General features: G+C 42.3%; 1 protein-coding gene across 6 annotated transcripts in view; it reads right to left on the bottom strand.

Annotated features, from left to right (window-relative positions):
* Positions 1 to 2722: 2722 nt before the first annotated feature.
* RAD51B (RAD51 paralog B) overlaps positions 2723 to 20139 on the bottom strand; it is a 642577-nt gene continuing 625160 nt past the window's right edge. For 3 of the 6 annotated variants that reach the window (XM_079127119.1, XM_079127116.1, XM_079127121.1), the window contains 2 exons: positions 13200 to 13278; positions 2724 to 3246 (listed from right to left, as the gene is read on the bottom strand). In XM_079127119.1, the coding sequence (XP_078983245.1) occupies positions 13223 to 13278 (56 nt within the window). In that variant the 3' untranslated portion in view covers positions 2724 to 3246; positions 13200 to 13222. Of the gene's footprint in view, positions 3247 to 13199; positions 13279 to 20139 lie in introns of all 6 variants that reach the window. The other 3 variants (XM_079127117.1, XM_079127122.1, XM_079127118.1) reach the window with 2 other exon arrangements.

Below are 20139 nucleotides of genomic sequence, written 5' to 3' on the forward strand. Positions count from 1 at the left end.
CTGTCTTACGAGTTTCTTGGGGTTAAAAAATAAAAAAAGGATCTCAAGGATGAAGCCGTTTAACCTTTGACATCTAGGATGCAACTATGTCTTCAATTTACCCTGCAGACACTTCTGAGTAACCCATCTTAGTGTGTGAGTGGTAGCTTTTCTGTCTTGGTGGACAATGGAAGGGGAAAAAGATCACTGAACAGTTATAGAGAATAAATGTTATCTTTCCCAAAGTAGGGAAGAAAAAGTAATGTTTTCCTCATCCGTGGTAAGGGTCATGCTTGATGTCTGTAAAGGTTTAGATATGAGGTGTTCCCCAAAAGCTACGGGGTTGGCTGACCATGGACTGAGTCTCTGACACTGTGAGCCAAAATAAACTTTTCCTCCTAAGTTGTTCGTGTCAGGTCTTTTGGTCACAGTGACAGAAAGCTAACACAGAGTCCCTATAACAAGACAGGCTTACAAGAGAAAAACATGTAAATTTAATTACCTTTTTCTTCTTTTAAATCAAAGGTATCTATTAAGTGACTCAGAACTCAAACCAATAAGTTATTATGACTTAATCTTGGAGGAAACAGATGTCCTCAAAAGAAAGACAAAAAGATGCAGCCCTCTCAAGATCCAAATCCACTCCCAAAGATGGCCACAAGATAGACACACATGCCCCTCAAGAGCTGACAACACCTGGCACATTAGCCACAAATGGGGTACAACCTAATTTCTCTCTGGGCATGTTCTTGGGAGTCCCCCAGCCTGAAGTTATCCACCTGGACAACTGCAAAACTGCTAAGCTGTGTGCCCTGATGAGCAGAAGGTCAAGGCAAGTTATCAGCACACAGAGCAAGACTAGGAAAGAGATAGCTGTCCATGGAGGGAAAGGATCCATAACACCAAATTCAGCCAGAGTCCTAGTCCAAAAGGTGTTTTTCTCTGCTAATCTGAACTTGGAAAGGAATAGACAAGGAGAACTTTTCATCTTCCTCTCTCTACATGGCACTGTAGAGATCCTGGAGAGCATTATTGGTGAGAATTCTTATTTCGCCAACTTTTTGTCAGTTGTCCCAGGATCTCATCTGCAGGTTTGGGTCTCAGACACCCAAACTGGGCACCAAGAACTGTAGGGAAGAAAAAGTGTTATCTTGTCTTCATCCATTTCAAGGATCATGGTTGAAGCTCCTACAACAAAAGAGATTAGAGAAAAGCCAACAAACTTATTTAATATAAGTTTTACATAACATGCGAACCTTCAGAAATGAAGACCCCAAGAAGTAGGGAAGTCTGTGCATTTCCAAGTGCTGATGAAGAGTGAACAGCTGCAGCTCTTACTGGAGGGGAAAGGTAGATGATCCAATGGTAATTAAACAGGGTGGGGGGACTTAGGCCCGAGTGTTCATATTCTTCTCTGCTTCCCTGTGTCTTCAGAGATAAGGACATTCCTTTCCTCCGGGTATAGGGAGGGCACCTCTGGAATGAAGTTTTTATGACCTGCTTCAGGGGAAAGACATCTAGGTTTTAAGACCTGCTTCAGGGGAGAGGGGAGAAGGGAGGGGGAAGGAGACAGTCACTGTCCTGTTCTGCTGTTTTCTCATATTTTGGGGTAGTGTGCCCTGAACCCCACCACCAACTTCTCAAATACCTCTTTGATATCTGAAACTGACCAGGTCAGCTTATAAGAATTCATGGGAAATGTACATTTAATCAGTTGCAAAATTCAGGTGGGTTTTCACTAACATTTTATGGAAGCTCACGAGTTCTCCAAATGTACTTTGTTCAGAGAGATGCATGGCCTCGGCCTGGAACACTGCCTTCCCGCCTCTTCCAGGTCTACCCAAATGCTCTCCTTCTGATCCCCAGCACTCCTGCTTGTTGCCCGGGAATAACTTCCCCGATTCACTCCAGGCCAGTGAGATGCTCTTCCTTTTGTCGTTGCAATGAGGCTTGGATATGCATCTATCATGTCCCTTTAGTTTATCCTGCATTATGTTGTAGTTATTATTTGGGGGTCTCTTTGTAATATAAAAAGTTTTTGAGGACAAGGCATATATCTTATTGCTTTCAAGCTTTGTTTGGTCTGTGTTTAACAAATACCAAGTTGTCCATTCTTCATCACTCCCTGCCGACTTGGTGCAGGGCACTCTGTTGGGTATTGACAAGAGACAGGAAATAGGGTATGACTTGATTTTAACCCCTAAGGCACTTAAAATTTCTCAAGGGGAGCAGGTACAAAGTGATTGTACAGAAGATGGGTTGGATCACTAACATTGGGTAAGAGCTTGCCAAAGGCTGGGAGGACTTAATGCCTGACCTTGAAAGGGCTGAAGCTCCCAGACCTTTGCACCAATCCCAGTCTGATGTTTTGGTCAGAAGCCTCCAGGCAGTAAGAATGGGTAGGCTGGTTATTCTATTGGAAATTCCTAAATTATCCCCTGGGTCACCAATTGATGTATTTGTTAATTGAGGCCCAGCTTTGGCTTAAAATCTAAAGAAATCATTTCATCCTTTATTAAATACTGCACGAATCTCACTCTTTGTTCTGCCAGGCTATACACAATATACCAGTGAAACTTGAATTTACACTACAATAGTTATGCCACTAATGACCTTCCAAATGCCACTAATACCACACATGTTCTGCTTCTCAGTTGGATCTAAACCTGTCAATGAATTCTGAGGCCACTGACCTCCCTCTAACACAAGAGCAGGCCCCCATGCCCATGCCCACCCCCAGCTCCCCCCCATCTTCCATGATTTCATTTCTGAATCAGTTACTCTTTGGAGACCTCAATTCCTTTACACCTACTCTTTTTATTTGGTGGACAATACTTTATTCGGAAATGTTCCCTTCTGTAATTACAAATCTTGTTAGTCATCCTCTTTCTCTCCCCAGGGGGATTGTGGGCTTTAATTAATTAATGTGGTTAAACCGCTTTGAGGTGCCTGGTTGAAAGGTGCTATATAAGTGCAAATTATTATTATTATGTCTGTTGACATCCCATGGCGGCAAAGCCCTCAGCCCTACACATCTAGAGACCTGAACAAAGGCGTCTTCATCTTCACCTTCCCTGCTAGGTCTGAAATCGCTGGTTCAATGGTCTAGGAGCAAATCTGTTACCATCTCAACAGCAATCAACTAATTAATCCCCATTATGTCGGCTTCCGTTTCCTTCTTCCAAGCAGCATGGTCCTGTTTCATTTCACAAATCACAACCCCATCAGCTGGAGACAAAGGTCACAGTATCCCTATGGCCTGTTAGCCTAAAAGGAAAAAAGAGAGAGAGAGAGAGAGAGAGAGAGAGAGAGAGAGAGAGAGAGAGAGAGAGAGAGAGAGAGAGAGAGAGAGCGCTTGAAAAAAAATGTTGTCATGAAATACACTAACTTCCCACCTTTCATTGAAATAAAACTTCCGTTACAGCAGCAGGCCCCTTCCCCTTCCGTACTCTTACCCACAGAACCAACCACCTTGCACAACAGAGACACCCAGAAACAAGTACAGCTGGGGTTAAGGTCCCGCAGTTCTGGCTTGACCTCCAAAGGGGGACTCTCTGCTCTGGGTGGAAAAAGGTCATCCAAAGATGTGGGGGCCCTTCTTCAGCTTTCTCCACCCCCCCCCCCCCCCCAAGTTTCCCCTGAGAAAGCCAGCTGCCATCTGTAGCCAGGAAGCCCTCACAAAGGCTGAGGACCATGATTTAGATGTTTTGTGCTACACCTAGCACACCACAGCCTTTAACAAATGCCTAGTGCTTCCACTAGGATGGTAGCCATTGAAAACAGCCCTGTGGGGGAGACTTGGCCTCTTATAGGGACCAAAACATTCCTTACAAGGTCGTGCCTCAGACCCTTTGTTAGAGTGGATGTGGGCAAGCCTCAGGGGGTCATGTCTTCATCTGCCTTCATTTATCCTTCCTATTGAAGGGCTCCTTCAGGACATTGGTCAGTCTCTGTGGGAAATGATTTGGAGAGCAACAAAAGAACTTGGGCCCTTTGGGGGGGCCTTCAGAATTCAGTAAACATCTGGACGTGGAAGGCCAGATTCTCAAGCAGTCTAGCTGGGGAGGTGTCAAAAGAGAGAAAGAGCTGTGTGTGCAATGTAAGCTCTCAGTTCTGTGGCGACATTTGTTGTCGAAAGACACAGACGCCCCAGTAGGTAGATAGGAAGATTTTTCAAAAGCTTCTCTATTTGACAGTTTTTGAGACTGTGGCTCATGTTTGTCAGTTCTCATGGCCTGTGTGAGGAAATGGAAGTTTCGCATGGCTAGCAAGCAGCATGTGATGTCTGTTCTGATTCTGTGTGTGTATGAATAACCTAAGGTTGCATAAGCCTGTTCTGCCAATTGTTGTTAAACATTTCTGTTATCTTTGAGGTTTTTAAAGCCCTTACTAGTTAAGGTGACTTACTGGATTCTCAGGATGAGCACATTTTTAATTGACAAAAAAAAAAAAAAAAAAAAAAAAAAATCACCAAGAAGCTAAGTGATTTATACTTCATCACTCGGTGAGATGCAGGACCTGAACTCTTGACTCTTAATGTTCCCTTTATTGTTGAGTCAATCCATTTAGAACACATTAGTCAGCATGATTCAACATTCGTCACTAATCAGCACTAGTGATGGAACTAATCAGCATTCCCCAGTGTCCCCAAAGCTATCCTCAAATAGCAAAAGAAATTGGCCTCTGTCAAGAGACAATGGAATGTGGTTTTTGTTGGTATTCAGAAGCTGAAGTCCGGTTCAAGCCCCAGATACTCTCAGGAGCCCTCCTCAGTCATCCTATTTGGGACAACCCTATTTCCTTCATCCTTCCACATCCCAGTGTTTGAACCTTGAAATACGTGTCCCAATTTACTTATGATGAGATTTACACAATTACATCTTCCCTAACTTGACTGGGAGCTACTAAAAGGAAGGGAACTTCTTTTTTTCTCTCCCAACCTTATGTCCCCTGAATCCTGAGCAACATGCTCTGCAAATAATAGATGCTCAACAAATACTTGCTGAACTGAATGAAGCTTAAATCATATTCCAGAAAGAACACCAAGTCCTTTTGGAAGAGATTTTCAGAGAAAATCAACAGCCTGAATTGATTTAACATCTTTTGGTATTACTACGTGGGTATTTTCACAAATGCATATTGTTAGCTCTGACAATGGCTTCCAGGTTCTAAAAGAGGAGTGTGGACCCAGTTTAACTATGGTCCAGGTCTTGGAATGAAATTTTTCTCTATTACCTTATTTCAAGTGACATTTTGTTCCATTAAAAAAAAAGTACAGGCAGAAACAGCGTTTTGGAAAAAAAATGTGTTTAGTCTGTGACTTTGAACCTAATACCCTGTTTTGTGCTATAAGCACTAGTAGCTCTCATTCAAGTTTCTTTCTCAAATGCTGCATTAACAGCAAACACATACTGAAGTTACTGCCTGAGGGAGATTCTGTTTGGGGTAGGGTGGGTGGCCAAGATTTGGAGCACTGGTCCTTGGTGGAGGAACAGACTAATAATGGTACTCCTCTTTTCTCTAGGCTCTGGACCCGAAGAGGATCCCAATAGCATTTTTAGTACACACACTATTTATGTGGCATTTCAAGAGTATAACTCTATTATGCAGCAAGCCCGGCCTTAGGATCTATACTCTTGCACCATGGGAATTAATCTCTGAAAGGGTTGTGTCACTGAATGTTCATTCTACCCCTTTCTTTCATGGTAATAGAGCTCCTACAATTCACAATTTTTCTGGGTACATGGCCACTTAGATTAATACCCACATTTTCAGCATTTCTTGCCATATACCCACAGATTAGCCAACAGGATATAAGCAGGATCAAATGTGTAACTTCTGGTTAACATCCTCAAAGAAAGGGAGATGCTTCCCCTCCCACCACTCTCTCTGACCCACACCAATGCTGCCACCTGAATGGAGCACATGATGCTGAGTCATTCTGAATCATGACAACAATAGTGACGTCCCAGATGTGATGGAGCTACAAGCCAATGAATTGTCCTGGACAAACGTGCAGCCACGCTGCTGCACCAGCTCAGGACCACATTCCCCTGCAGTACTATGTGAGAAGGCAGTGAACCTCTTTTTTATACTACTGTTAGTTTAGGTAGTGGCTGCACCCAGCCAAACTTATAACCCAACCACCCTCAGGGAAGTTCTTGGAGGATCATTATATCAGTGTGACTGATCCATTTTAGCTTAGACTTTCACGATTCAACATTGAAGACGGGGCTAGAGTATGTCAACAGAGGCCCATGAAGCCTAAGAGATAAGTAGCTATGGGGCCGCCATGATGGAAGAGGAAGGACCCAAAGCCTTTTTGATTTTCTAAAATCTTAGGCCCAGGCTGAACACTTCAAAAGGGGTACAAACCCAACTTTGAGGCAGTGAACCTCACTTTATCTTCTTGGACCTGTTTCCTCAACAAAATCAATGTGATGGGTGAGACTAAAAGCCCTTATTTGGAGAAGTGTACAGTTAGCTTTCAGAGCAATGAGTGAATCTTTATCAGTGATCATCTAAATACAGGGATAAAGATCTCTCCAGAGCACATGACAAGCTTGCACTCCTAAGGCAGAGATGAAAGAGGCATCCATAAAGAATGTGTAAGAAGGTTGGAAACATGGCAACACATTTATAATTATACACGGCTGCATAGAGATTGGTCCACACCCTCCAAAGAGAGTCTAAATTGGTTAACTTCTTCTTTTTAAATTAAAAAAAAAATTATTTGTTCTAATTAGTTGTACAGGACAGTAGAATGCATTTATACATTTTGATAGATCATACATAAATAGAGTGCAATCTCTCATTTTTCTGCTTATACATATTGCAGGCTCACATTGGCCGTGCAGTCATACATGTACACCAGGTAATCATGTCTGTTTTACTCTAGTATCATTCCTTCCCCCATACTCCTTCCCCTCCCTTCACTCCCCTCTACCTAATATAAAGTAACTCTATTCTTCCCTATCCCCCCATTATAAATTAGTTTCCACATATCAGAGAAAACATTTGGCCTTTGATTTTTTGGGTTTGGCTTATTTCACTTGGTATGATATTCTCTAAATCCATCCATATACCAGCAAATGCCAGAATTTCATTCTTCTTTAAAGCTGAGTAATATTCCATTGTGTGTGTGTGTATATATATATATACACACACACACATATATACATACATATATATATATTTTTTTTTCTTTGTCCATTCATCTGTTGAAGGGCATCTAGGTTGGTTTCATAGTCTTGCTATTGTGAATTGAGCTGCTATAAACATTGTGTGGCTTCTTTTGAGAACAATTTGGGAATATATAGAAAAGATGAAAAGGTGTTTACCCTTTGTCAATCATTACAATTCTGATCTATACCTAGAGAAACACTCCAGCCTGCCTACTCAGAGACATGTACAAAGAAATTCATTGTTACAAATAATCAAAATATCTATAAAGAGGGGAGTGAACAATGGTATATTCATACAATGGATGTGGATACCAGAAATAAAGTGAAAGAACATAATCTATGTGTATCAATGTAGACATATCATGATGTTAAATGACAAAAGAAAGTTGTAAAATAATGTGTATGATAAAACATTTATACAAATTTTAAAATGAATGAAAAACAAATCATTATATTATATATGGGATCACAGAAAAGTTTTAAGAATGGAGGAGAAGGAAATCTATCAATCTGCGGAGAGTTTTCCTTCTGAGGAGTGTGGGGTGGGGAGGGCCTAGAGTAGGAACAGGTACAAAGGAGTTTTGAACTTTGTCGAGTTTTAGTCCTGGAATTAGAAAAAAAAAAAAAAAACTGAAATTATTAGGATAAAAATTTTAACAGTTGTTAATTGAGTATTAGATTCATATAAAATTCATGTTTTGGGCTGGGGATATAGCTTAGTCAGTAGAGTGCTTTCCTCACAAGCACAAGGCCCTGGGTTCAATCCCCAGCACCGCAACAAAACAAAACAAAACAAAACAAAAAAACCAAAAATTCATGTTTTATGATTTTCTGTACCATTCTGTATTAAAAAATATTTTTTTTCAGACCGAGGGTGTTGTTCAGTGTTAGAGGGCTTGCCTAGAATGAGCGAGGCCCTGAGCTTGAACCCCAACACCTACTCATCCCAAAATCTACATTGATAACTGTCTCTCCCTGATGCTAATAGCCAGAGGAAAAGACATGAACAAGGCAGAGGGCCAGTGTGAGAGGTCATGGAGGAAGGGGATGTGAAATACACACAGAGAGGCGAAAACCACTGGGGAGATGGGGTCCTTCCTCTTTCCCCTAGGAAGCCCACACCAAGAGGCCTGAATAAACTCTCTGAGGCTGCAGTGGCACCTGGTAGGACAAGGACAACATGACAGGCTGGCTCTGCCCTCCTCTTCATGACCTCCAGGAGGAGTTTTTGCTCTCTGTGCCACTGAATCTCAGGGCTCCTGGCCTAAGCCCCAGGCTGTGCCAGGCATATGGGTGGTACTAGCCACGCAGACATCTCTGTACCTGGCTAGAAACAGACTGAGAATCTTCTGGGTCACTTTGAGTCTACCAGGCAGACAATATTTAGATGGGCTACTGATTCAAATTGAAATCTGATAAGCTCAGATGGTAGTTATTTGGGAGAAAAGAATTTTTCAATAAATCATCCAGTTGGCTTGGTAACTAAGAAAAAGGAGTGGAAGAATTTAACCCAACTTTGTGACAAGGGAACAAATAGAGGAGATTAATGCTTTTCCTGATATGCTTCAAAAGGTGATCAAACAAACCATTCTTGATTGTAAAAGCAGAAAGATGAAGTACTTAGCTTTCCATAAAAAAGACCATTGTTTCTTTCTTCTTTCTTTCTTTCTTGTCCCTCTACTAAATGGCTGAAGCTAGGTTTGTGTCCAGTACCTTCTCTGGACCTGTGTCAGGGTGCCCTGGTCTGCTCTGATGCTCTCCAGCTATCCCAAGATTTATGCTGCTCATTCAAACCCAAACTAGTAGAGGACAGCATCAGAATCCAAATTCAACCAGTCACACCTGATCCTGATTTTTTAAAAACAGTTTAAAATCATGTGTCTGTCTCACTGAGAAATAGTTGCTACCTTCAGTCCTGCTCAAAACAACTCTGGCTTTCTGTTTTTCCAACCACTCCCTAGATTCCAGAGGAAGGGAGAGTAGGTAAAGGAGTGAACAATGTGCCCTGCTGGTCCAGCCTCTCTGTTTGCAGGGTCTGCCCCTCCTCAGAAGCTGCTTCACTCCATCCAGAGGTCCCAAGAAACTGGGATGTTTCCAGAAGGGCCTAACCCTGGCTTCTTATATGTGCCTTGCAGCATCAGCAACATAGCCTGACTGCTTTCAGTTAAAGAGTCCCAGCTGTGCTCTGGGTGGCACATTTGGTGCTTACTGAGGAAGCAAAAGATGTGACCAGAGCTGATGTGGGTGGAGGTGGAGTTCACTGTGAATTCTTCCTTCCCTTCTGCACCCAGGTGCTTTGGGGCCCACCCCATGAAAGCTGGTCCTGAAAGTCAACTTCTGCTTTTCCCTTGCCACAAGGTGCCAGCACCTTCATTCCAGCCTGACCAGCACCTCTAAACTTTTCCACTTGACGGGCACTGGACCTTCCATGGGGGACAAAAGGAAAACTGGAATCAGGCCTCCGCTCCCACCTCCACCTTTCTGGCTGCAGTTGCACAAAGGGCTGAACTCTTCCTTGGTCCCAACCTGGCCCCTTTCAGAGTTGAACCATCAAGAAGCTGGTGGCTGCAGTCAGCTCCCTCTCCTCTGAGGCCCAAGTATTTCCAGGGTCCAGGGCCAGGCCAGGAGAGGCCAGGATACCAGAAGAACGTGGGCAGACAAAGAAGATGCAAACAGGGTGGTATTACCATGTTAATGGCCTGAGTCAGGCCTCCTGAAGATGCAGGGAGGGTGGGTTTTCTTTCTTTTACTTTTTCTTTTTTTTGCCAAAGGAGAATAGTTCCGCTTTCTATTTTACTTCAACAATAGCACAGACCGGCTCCTTCAAGTGTTTCAAAAAGCGGCCTGAGAAATCTCTAACCAGCCCCTGAGTCTCTCTGGCCTGTCGCTTCATTGTTCCTCCCACCCCAGTGAACAAAGGGGCGGGAAGGGTGTCAGGCTCCCAGTTGCTGCCTGTTCTCACATCCTAATCCTTGGGAATCCGAGGGGAATGGCCTGCGGAGCTGGTCAATCCCATTCTGCCCTCACCTTTTATTCCCTTCCTGTGCTTGTGCACTTAGAGAGCTTCAGGTATTAGCAAACCTCCTGGCCAGTGGCTGGGAGGAATCCAGGCTTGCTAACGGATAAAAGGCACTGAGGGACCATTCCCACGTTCGCTAGCAGGCCCCGCCCCCAGGGTAGCCTGCATGGATTCTTCTCACCGCTCCAGCGACTTGATTATGGAGCCTGATATCAAACACAGGACCTGCCTCACCCTCCCAGCCCTTCCCCTCTGTCTCTAGGTCGCTGTGAAATGGACTGCAGAACCCACCCAGAGCTCCAGGTGCTACCATGCCAGAGCAACCCTGCACACCAGGAGAGCTTTCTGGCTTTGACTTGAGGGTTCCTTTCCAAGTTTGCCACCCAGGGAGCAAGGGTTTCTTTGCTTTAGGCCTGGGAAATTGTGCAGGTGTCTTTTAGCTCAGTCTTCTGGTAAGGAAGGGAAAAATAAGCCTTTATGTTCCAGCGCGTGAAGATCTCAAGGGTACAACCGTACCAGGCTAAGTGAATGATATGTAAATACCCCCAAGGAGAATCAGATAAAGGTGACGTGAGAAGGCATTTAGAGATCACCCTGGCGGGTTACTGCATTCAAAGTTAAAAAAAAAGAAAGTATCACACTGGAATTCCTACATATGAATTCACAACGTGCATAGTGCACGCACAAGCACGCATGCAATAGATATTTCACAAAACGATACAATATATGTGATATAATTTGATAGTTTCCTATTCTTCCTTCCTCCCTTCCTTTCTTCCTAAATGCTGATCTTGACTCATCAGTTTCATATCACGACCCTCTATTTGATTACAGCACAGTTTGCAAAGCCCTGAATCAACATTTTCATTTTCAAGAGGACAAAACTAGGGCCTGAAGATTTTTCTCAAGATCATATCAGAGCTGAACTGAAATCCAAGAGTTCTTTGCAATCAAAGAGGGACCCTCATTTTTCTGGGGAGTAGAGCACCCTTTTGCCCCTTAAAGTCTTCAGAGCACAGAGCCAAGTGGGCAGGGAGTGCCAGGAGGTATATTCAGTGGCACTGCGGATGGGAACAGAAGGGCTCTATTGCCTCCAGAGACCTCAGGGAGGGCAGCACAGCTCGGGGCTGGGCTAGAGAAAGACCTCAGCAAGCAGCCAGGTGAAGTTCTGAGGCCACCCAGGCATTTGGTTTATTGGTTGGGGATCTTACATCATAAGCCATTTTCTGAATTTCTTCTTTCCTGGTCACACTGCTCACTGTAGGTGAGTCTTCTTTAGTAATACACTTTCTCCCATTTTCCAGTTTTCTCTAACAGTCATTCCTTGTGGTTCTTTGACCTCTACCAGTTCATTATATTTCTAGTTTCTCTTTTCTCTAACCAATTTGCTTTCCCATGTGAAAATCATGATCTTAGCAACGAGCATCAGGGAAGCAACCCAGTGAACCTTAGTTCCACAAATGTCCTTGATGTTGTCCACATTAGACCAGGCTTAGCAATGTCATTGGTCGAGGTATAAGCATCTTGGCAAGGCTTTTACTACAAGTCATCAGGGCAGAACTGATTCTTTTCCTCCTGAATTTATCTTGTAATCTTCCACAGGATTTCTTGAAATGTCCCTCTATATTTGCTATTTACTGGACTTCTTATCTTTTAAAACAGCCTCTAAAAATGAAGAGCTCAAAGCCACACTGTGCACTGGGTAAATAAAAACCCAGCTTTCTGATTGCTTATTAGTTATACACCCTTAGAGAGTATGTAACAAAGGGGCCTGCTGTTTGCTTTGCTTAATCTGGTCTTAAAATCTCTGCTTCTTTGTCAGAAAACAATATTTGCAATTGTAAAAAAAAATATTTACCAAGGAACTTGGATAGCATAAGTCAAAGGCTAAGAGCCAAAGGTCAGTAGTTTTTACCCAAATTTTTGTGAACCTGAGGGTCCCTGCTGTGGAGCTCAACTGCACCAAACAAACACGCAGCTTTTGAGTCCATTAAGAAGCAGACATTTTAGAAGGAAAAGGAAAGGGTGGGCTGCAGTCTGTTCCTCAGTCAGAAGGATCAACTCCCCAGCCTGCCCCACAGAATTCCTGTAGTCATTTGTAAAGCTATATGTCTTCATGGGAATATGGGAATATTGCTGGAACTACCCTGTTCCAAAAACTTGGGGAAAAACCTCAACTTACAAAATCCTACAGGGCAGACATTCCTCCCCATGAAAGGCCTTGGCAATATGCTTCTCAGGCCTGAGGTTCACCTATGCATCTCTGTGGGTGAACCTGCCACCTAATAGTGTGGGCAGAGGCATATCCTGGGCATTTCTTAATCCACAAAGGAGTTTTACACATCTGACCCTTGAGCTGGGTTCTTCTAAGTTTAATGGTGTTTGAATGTATGCCTTTATGTTAATTGTTCTCGGCAAAGATTTGCGATTGAGTGCTTTCCTAACCTCCAGAATATCCAGCATCTGGATATTCACTACTACCACAGAGCAGTGAATTACAGCTTGTGGCCTGGGAGTGTTCCACTCTGAGGAAGAACTTGAGTCCTTCCAAGTCCCAGGGCTACGTCACAAGGTCCAGGTAAGTGAGGCCTGGTCCCCAGCAGAAGGACCTGCTGGGATTCAAGCACCAGAAAGGGAAACATAGTAACAATAAGGAGGTAGGAAATGGTGCCCATGGAGTCATGACACAGTACCCCACAGTTTGCCAGCCCAGAGGGCTCCTCCACACTGTCCAGTTCACACCATAGGATCAGTGAAGAAGACAGATGGCAGCAATGCCTAGCTTTCTTTTTAAAATTTTTCAGTTGTCCCACTCTGTTATTACCAATATAGTCCTCCCTCATTCACACCTCAATCATCTGTCAAATTCTTGCCAAGCTGCCAATCTCCCAATCTTGTTAGGGTAAATATCACTGGTCAATTCATGTTGGCCTTTGATTCTATCCTAAAATAGCTTCCAAAAGGACCAGCATGAAGCATAATCAGCTTGAAGAAATGGCTTAATGTAAGGATCTTACCTTGAAGAACCAGGCCTTCCTCCTTAATGGTGTAGACAAATGAGGTGAAGGGAGCCAGAGGGGACTTGGCAATGAGAATCTGTACATAGAGCACATTTTTCCAGAGTCAGACAAAGAATCAGGTATGAGCCTCTATTTATTACTCTTCTAACTTTGACATATAGTGGTATCACATGACTATAAGTCATAAGGTTTATTATTTTTAAAAATCTTTTAAAACCAAATGTTCGAATGAGTGTTATCCTTTCAAAATGATCACCTTAGAAGGATACAGTGTTTATTCAAATATTCTGCCACCGAGTGTTATATTCTTGAACCAATTCTTCTAGAAATAAGACACATTACTTTATGCCACAGCTACCTTTCTGCTCAAAGATAAATCTAACCCCATTCTTTAATTTTTATTAATACACAGTTTAAAAATTCAAAGTGACCCTTGAAATATTTACCATTCCTGATAAATATTTAAATTAACTTGCTAAAGACAAAGCAAAGGTAAGTTGCTTTCTTGGCCCTAATCCCTCGCCATGTCTGTATTCACACCCTTTATCATGTGACTATATTTTCTCATAAGGTGTAGTGCATTTTCCATGCCCTTGACTGTAGGGTTGGCCCCATGACTTGTTTTGGCTAGTTGTTTTGTGTCAGTTCCCAGACTATGCCTCAAGAAGCCTCAAGTATTTCCATTTGTTCTCTTATGCTTCTACCATTGCCAGGAAAAAATATGTCCAAGCTAGTCTGCTATCTAAGAAGGGTAAGAGGCACTTGAAAAGAGCTGGCCAGCCAGGCCCATCTAAATGGCTGAGCTCGCGGCCTATACACATATAAATTAAAACATTGCTGTATGCCTCTCAACCTCTGGTGGTGGTGTCATGTAGCATTATTGTAGCAAGAGGTGACTGATACACCAGCCAAAGCAAAACACCAAAAGCACTTTGAGCAATGGCATTCTTCTACAACAAATACCTATTTTAAAGGAGATGGTCATTTGGTTATTTTAAAAATCATTACCAATCACCCATTGTCACACTTCATGCAGCTCTACAGAACCTCTAAGGATTGGTGGATTTTTATAATATTTTATTAAAGAAATATGAATCAGTTTCCTGTTTTTCAAATAAGAATAACATCATCATAAACAGTGACAAGCCGGGTGCAGTGGCGCACACCTGTAATCCCTGTGACTTGGGAGGCTGAGGCACGAGGATCACAAGTTCAAGGTCAATCTCTGCAAATTAGACCAGTGTCTCAAAATAAAATTAAAAAGGGCTGAGGAGGTAGACAGAGGTAGAGCACTTGTTTAGTATGTGCGCAGGCCCCCAGTCAATCCCTAGAGTTGAAAAAAAAAAAAAAAAGAAGAGTGACATTGTGACACAGATTCACTTAGGTCATCAGGAAAGCAAGGAAGAAGGAAGACATCATTTCAAATAAGCAAAAGGCTGACACCTAATATTTCAATTCAACAAACATTTATTGTCTGTCAATTATGAGAAGTGGTGGAATAATGGGGTGAGGAGATCACAGGTTTTAGTTACAGGGTTTGAACCTAGCTCTTCTACTGACTGGCTAAGCCACAAATTCTCTGCTAGCCACTCCCCTTCTTCCTTCTAGTAAATACTGCCCAAGTCCCACATTTCTCTGCCTCTTTTGCAGAGAGGTATGTGACCATGTGATTAACAGGATGTTAGTACAAATGACAGGTAGAACTTCCAGATTATGTTTTCATAAGAAAACTGCATGCCCTTCACTTTCCCTTGTCCCCTTCCCAAGGGCAGGAACCAGTTCCATCCACATGGATGGGGACGACATCGTGGTGATCATGAAGCAACATGGGAGGAGAAAGCATGGTGACCTGTCAGTATCCATGCCTTCTAGCCTGGGTCCCTTGTCCCCTCAGGATAGAGCTCCTTGTTTCAACCACTGTATTTCAGCTGTCTTTGTGATATAGTATAGACTGAACTCTGTGACTCTGGACAACCTAAACTTTTTGAATCTCAGTCTCCTCATATGTCAAATGGGCATGAAAGTATTTAATGGGATTATCATGAGGATTAAATCAAGTATATAAAATACTTGTCAAACACATAGTAAATGCATGATAAATAATAGGAGCATTTCCAAGCAACTCCTCACAAGTTTCCCAAGAGCCCTGCCACTTTTACTTAACAAAACCCCAAATACTTTGCTTTTCAAGAAGGAAGTTTCCATTTGAATCTCAATAATTTTTATAGCTGCTTTAAAGTTATATGACAAACTTGCAAACCATTCTCAGAATCAATGAGTACAGGTGGGCATTTACACTTTCATGTTAAAAACATCTCATCTAAAAATTAAGGAGGATCATTTTCTGACTCAGTTCAAGGTCCACATGAAGCTAAAGGATGCCCTCTAGTAGGGGAATGCGTGGCAGAAGAAAGGATAGACTTCTTAGAATTCAATATGGGTATGAATCACCAGCAGGTCCTGCTGACCCGCAGATTCTGATTTGGTAGGTTTTGAACAGGGCCTGAGAGTCTGCACTTCTAACAAAATCCCATTTCGAGTAGCCTGATTGAAGAGTCTAAGGCAGAAAAACAAGAGTTGGGAGGTCTAGAGCCAGTTAGGAGGATACTGCAAAAATTCAGTGATGAGAAGGTAAGGGCCTAAACCATAACTGTGTCAGAAAGAATAGGGAAAAGGAATAAGATCAAATAGGAATGAAAGAAACTAACCATACCCAAATCTCAGATTGTTATTGTCTGAATGTAACAATCAGACATGAAACCAAAATGGTATAAATAAATGGCAACTGATAAAGTATTACACTGTATATTTTTGAAAATTATATTAGCATTTGAATTTTATAGACTGCAGAAGTTGAGATTCAGGAAAAAAAGGATGTGATATTTCAATACTTGGTGAAATAATGGCCCCTGCACCTAAGCCTTCCAACTCCGCGGTGCCACCTCTGTCACTGAATGCCCACTGTAGGAAGAAGTCCTGAGTCCCAGTCAAGAGAATCTCATACTGGGAAGGACCACCCTGCAGTCAATCAAAGGGTATGGACAGGTCACTGATTAATGCTCAGTTCTTTGGGAGCAGTATTTAAAATGAGTCATCAAAAGTATGATTTGTGTGCAATCAAAAAGAGGAAGTGATAAATGATGTCAGATGAATCCCACTTCCTTTTTTTGGGACAGAACTTCTAGATTGAACGATCAGAGGTCAGTCATCAATATAAAATATCTGATTTTGTGATGAACTCTTTTGATAGCCTAGTGGATTAAGTGAAGACAAGTTGCACTGGATTTGTAAGTGACACAAAGCTCAGTAGCAACCTGTGAGGGGATGTAACCTTTGGTGTGAGGTACTGGTTTCTAGCCTAGGTCCTGTTCCATTCAACATTTTTAACTGACCTGGATGAGGATGCTGACATACTCAACTACATCCATACAACCAATGTGGACTCCAGCAGGGACTAGAACTGACAAAAAATGTTACTCTAATAGAGCTTGCATCTTAAAGGAGGCAAAAGGTAATAAACAGTAAATACATTTGGTATGTTAGGTGATTATGTGTGCTATGGTGGACAAAGGCAGAGAAAGAATATAGGGTATGTACTAGATCAGAGGAGGGTATCAGTTCTAAATAGAGTCGTATGAAAAGACATCTCGGAAAATGGGACATTTGGACTTGTGGATCATGTAACTAACCTCATTGATGGGATGTGGTAATAATGGGAAGGTAACTGAAGATAAGAAATTTAAATAAAGAATTCACATATTAATCAGATCACCATGATATACAAACAAATCTCAATTTGGTAATAATGTTAGGACAAATCTACATGTCTTTTAGGATGTACTTTTACTGAAATCCTTGAGAACAGAGCATGAACTTTTGGCTACAGCATGGAGGAGATAAAGTACAGCGTTCAGAAATTGGCTTAGAAGTGTTGGTTAATAATAATTCAACATGAGTCAGCAGTGAGATGCAATTCTCAAAAATCGAGTGTGGTCTCAGGTTATAGCAATGGAAGCACAGTATCTAGAATAAGGGCTGTGATAGAGTCCTGCTGTCCTCTTGACTCAGCAAACCACACCTTATACAGTATGTGTAGACAGGGGCCCACAGTCCAAGAGGGAAGCTGAAAAATGGAAGAACCAACAAGTTGGAGATGCCCAAAGCAACCCATGACCAACACACTGTAATGCAAACATGATTGTAAGAGGACTGGGGTGAAGGTGTTTTAATGAGTTTTCTGATCTACGTTTCGGTAATGTTACATTCTAGAGAGGATATGGATCAGTTAGCTTTCAGTTCAGTGGATTTTGAGGGGAAAGTTAAGTTAGCTTTTAGCTCAGTAGATTTCAGGAGGGGAAAGTGATACTTGCATGTATCTTTGTCAATGTCCACAGATTCTTCCTTTTCAAAGATCTGAATCACATGGTGGCACACACCTATAATTCTAGTAGCTTGGGAGGCTGAGGCAGGAGGATCACAAGTCCAAAACCAGCCTCAGAAATAGCGAGGTGCTAAAACAACTCAGTGAGACCGCCCCCCATCTCTAAATAAAATACAAAATAGTGGCTCAGTGGTCGAGTGCCCCTGAGTTCAATCCCCAGTCCCCACCCCACCCCCCAAAAAAGATCTGAATAAATGCTCCATGCCCATGTGCTCTTCTGTCGTTTAAACTGTAAACTATCTTCTCTAAAGCAAAAAACTACCCCAGCTAATAATTTAGGCTGTTCTGTTTTACATGTTCAGCCATTCCATAAATTTGGGGTGTTCTAGTTTTGACATGGGCTGCTATTGAGTGTCAATCTGTCTTCTCTAATACATAATGCTCTGCGGGGAGGCCTAGGACCTAAAAAACCCCTCTAATTCCCTAGTAAAAATTCTGATCACACTCAATCCTGTGTGTGGAGCTGTGTGGAGTTCACTCTGGAACTCTCTGAGGGTTCACAGAAATATGTATTGAGTAAGTATAGACCTATGTGGTTCAGAAAGCCTGGAGTTCCACATGGTAGATGTATAGTATGGTAAGCTATTAATTCTACTGTCACAAATAGGTTATTTTTTCTTGATTATTCCCTTCATATCAGATCAGCTCAACGTTAGCTATACTCTGATGACTATAGTTTCTCTTTTATATACCTATTCTTTCAAGGAATGTGCTCACCAATATTTTTAAATTCTTTTGAGAAATACTTAAGATATGCCTAAATCCCAAATCCTACTATCATGGGGTAAATAATTTCCATTATCTATACCATCTGCTCATCCATGCACTTATCCAATTCACACATATTTAAGGCTTTTTCCTTTGTGCTGGGCACTGTTTCAGATAGAGGGGACAAAGTTGAGGACAAGAGAGAGGTCCTTGCTCTCATGAAGCTGACATTTGATGGCAGAAGACAGCACAGGGAAACCTTGGGGCTGTTGGTCTTCTCCCACTTTGACATTCTACTATTTGTCCTTTGGTCTTGGGCATTCAAGTCAACCATCAACTAACATTTATAGAGTACCTACTCTGGGCCAGGCAGATTCAATTTACCCTGAGTGAATCTGCACTAATCAAAAGGTTACCACCTGGTTCTGCCTCTGTTTATTTCTCAGATGCATATTCTGAACTCTCAAGGGGACTGAGCTCAGAGCATTTGCTTTGACCTTGCCCCCTTCCCTTCTATAGGATCCAGTCAGTGTGCTACAGTTCTAAAATGATGCATGGAGATTTCTCTTACTCCCTGTGCTGTATGCCTGGAGGTTCCTCCCAACTTACAATACAGAGAGAATACAGAGACCTAGATACTCTAAATAAAGTGTGGAAGTAGCAGTTGGTCTTTGGGCTCTTGGGCCTCTCCCTGCATACTCTCTTCTCCTTCTTTTATGTCCCTCTCCTCTCCTCAGGTATCCATTTCACTCTCATCAAATAAGTTGTTAGTTAATTCTCTCTAGTCCTAAAGTGATAGTTGGTTTAAACCTTCCAATATTCCCTTTCACAGGTATGTTTGCACACTAATATAAGGCTCTCAATGGAAAAGACTGTATCTACAATGGCAGACAGTGCAATAGGATTGGGGTAGGTGGGAGTCCTCCAGGGTTCCACAGTAATAAAGATGATGAAAACAACCAGAGCCAGACGCCATTAATTTTGCAACAACACTTTGAGGCAGGTTGCTATAACTGCTAAAGCTGGACTCCAACTCAGGCTACCTAGTTCTGCAGGCCCTTACAACCACAGTGATGGCAGCCCCCAATCTGGCACATACATTTCTTCTCTGGAGAAAAACATCAAATAAGAACAAATATACAAAAGAAGGGAAGGATGTTTTTTCTCCCTCCTGCAGCATGGAGACTGCATGATTCAAGACAAAGAAGAAACTGGGCGCCTTAGCTGCTCATGAATTCCTGGCAGCCTTCCTTCTACCTTTTATCTCTAAATGTCCAGATCTGACCTATTCTTCATGCTCCTGTAAATGTCACCTCTTCTAGAAGCTTATATTGGTTTCTCCAGCCTAGGTAATCTCTCTTTAATCCCGTTATGCTTTATCTGTACCTCTAATAACAACACTGCTTTCATCACTATTTTAAAGTAAGTTAATGTTACCTGGATTCCTCATCATCTTTTTGAAGGCAGACACCACCACGTTGTTGCTGCTGCTTTTAGTACAACAGTCTTCAGAATGGTGCTATTTATATAATGGAAGTTCATCTTTGAAATACAAGAATGAATGCATAAATGCACCAACTGGTAATCCACAGCAGCTCTACTGAGTCATACCCACTCTCAGGACTTATCTGGCATCCTCTTCCCAAAGTTAGGAGACTTTGAAGATGCCTAGAAAATAGCAGGCTGCCCAGTCAATCCCTGCCAAGATTCTCAGCTTGGGCAGGGCCCAAAGTCAAGTCTTTGGTTCCAGTTTGCTATAGCATCACATGTTTTTCCTGGCTTGATCCC

Source organism: Sciurus vulgaris (genome assembly GCF_902686455.1).
Source record: "Sciurus vulgaris genome assembly, chromosome: 2".
Classification (NCBI taxonomy): domain Eukaryota; kingdom Metazoa; phylum Chordata; class Mammalia; order Rodentia; family Sciuridae; genus Sciurus; species Sciurus vulgaris.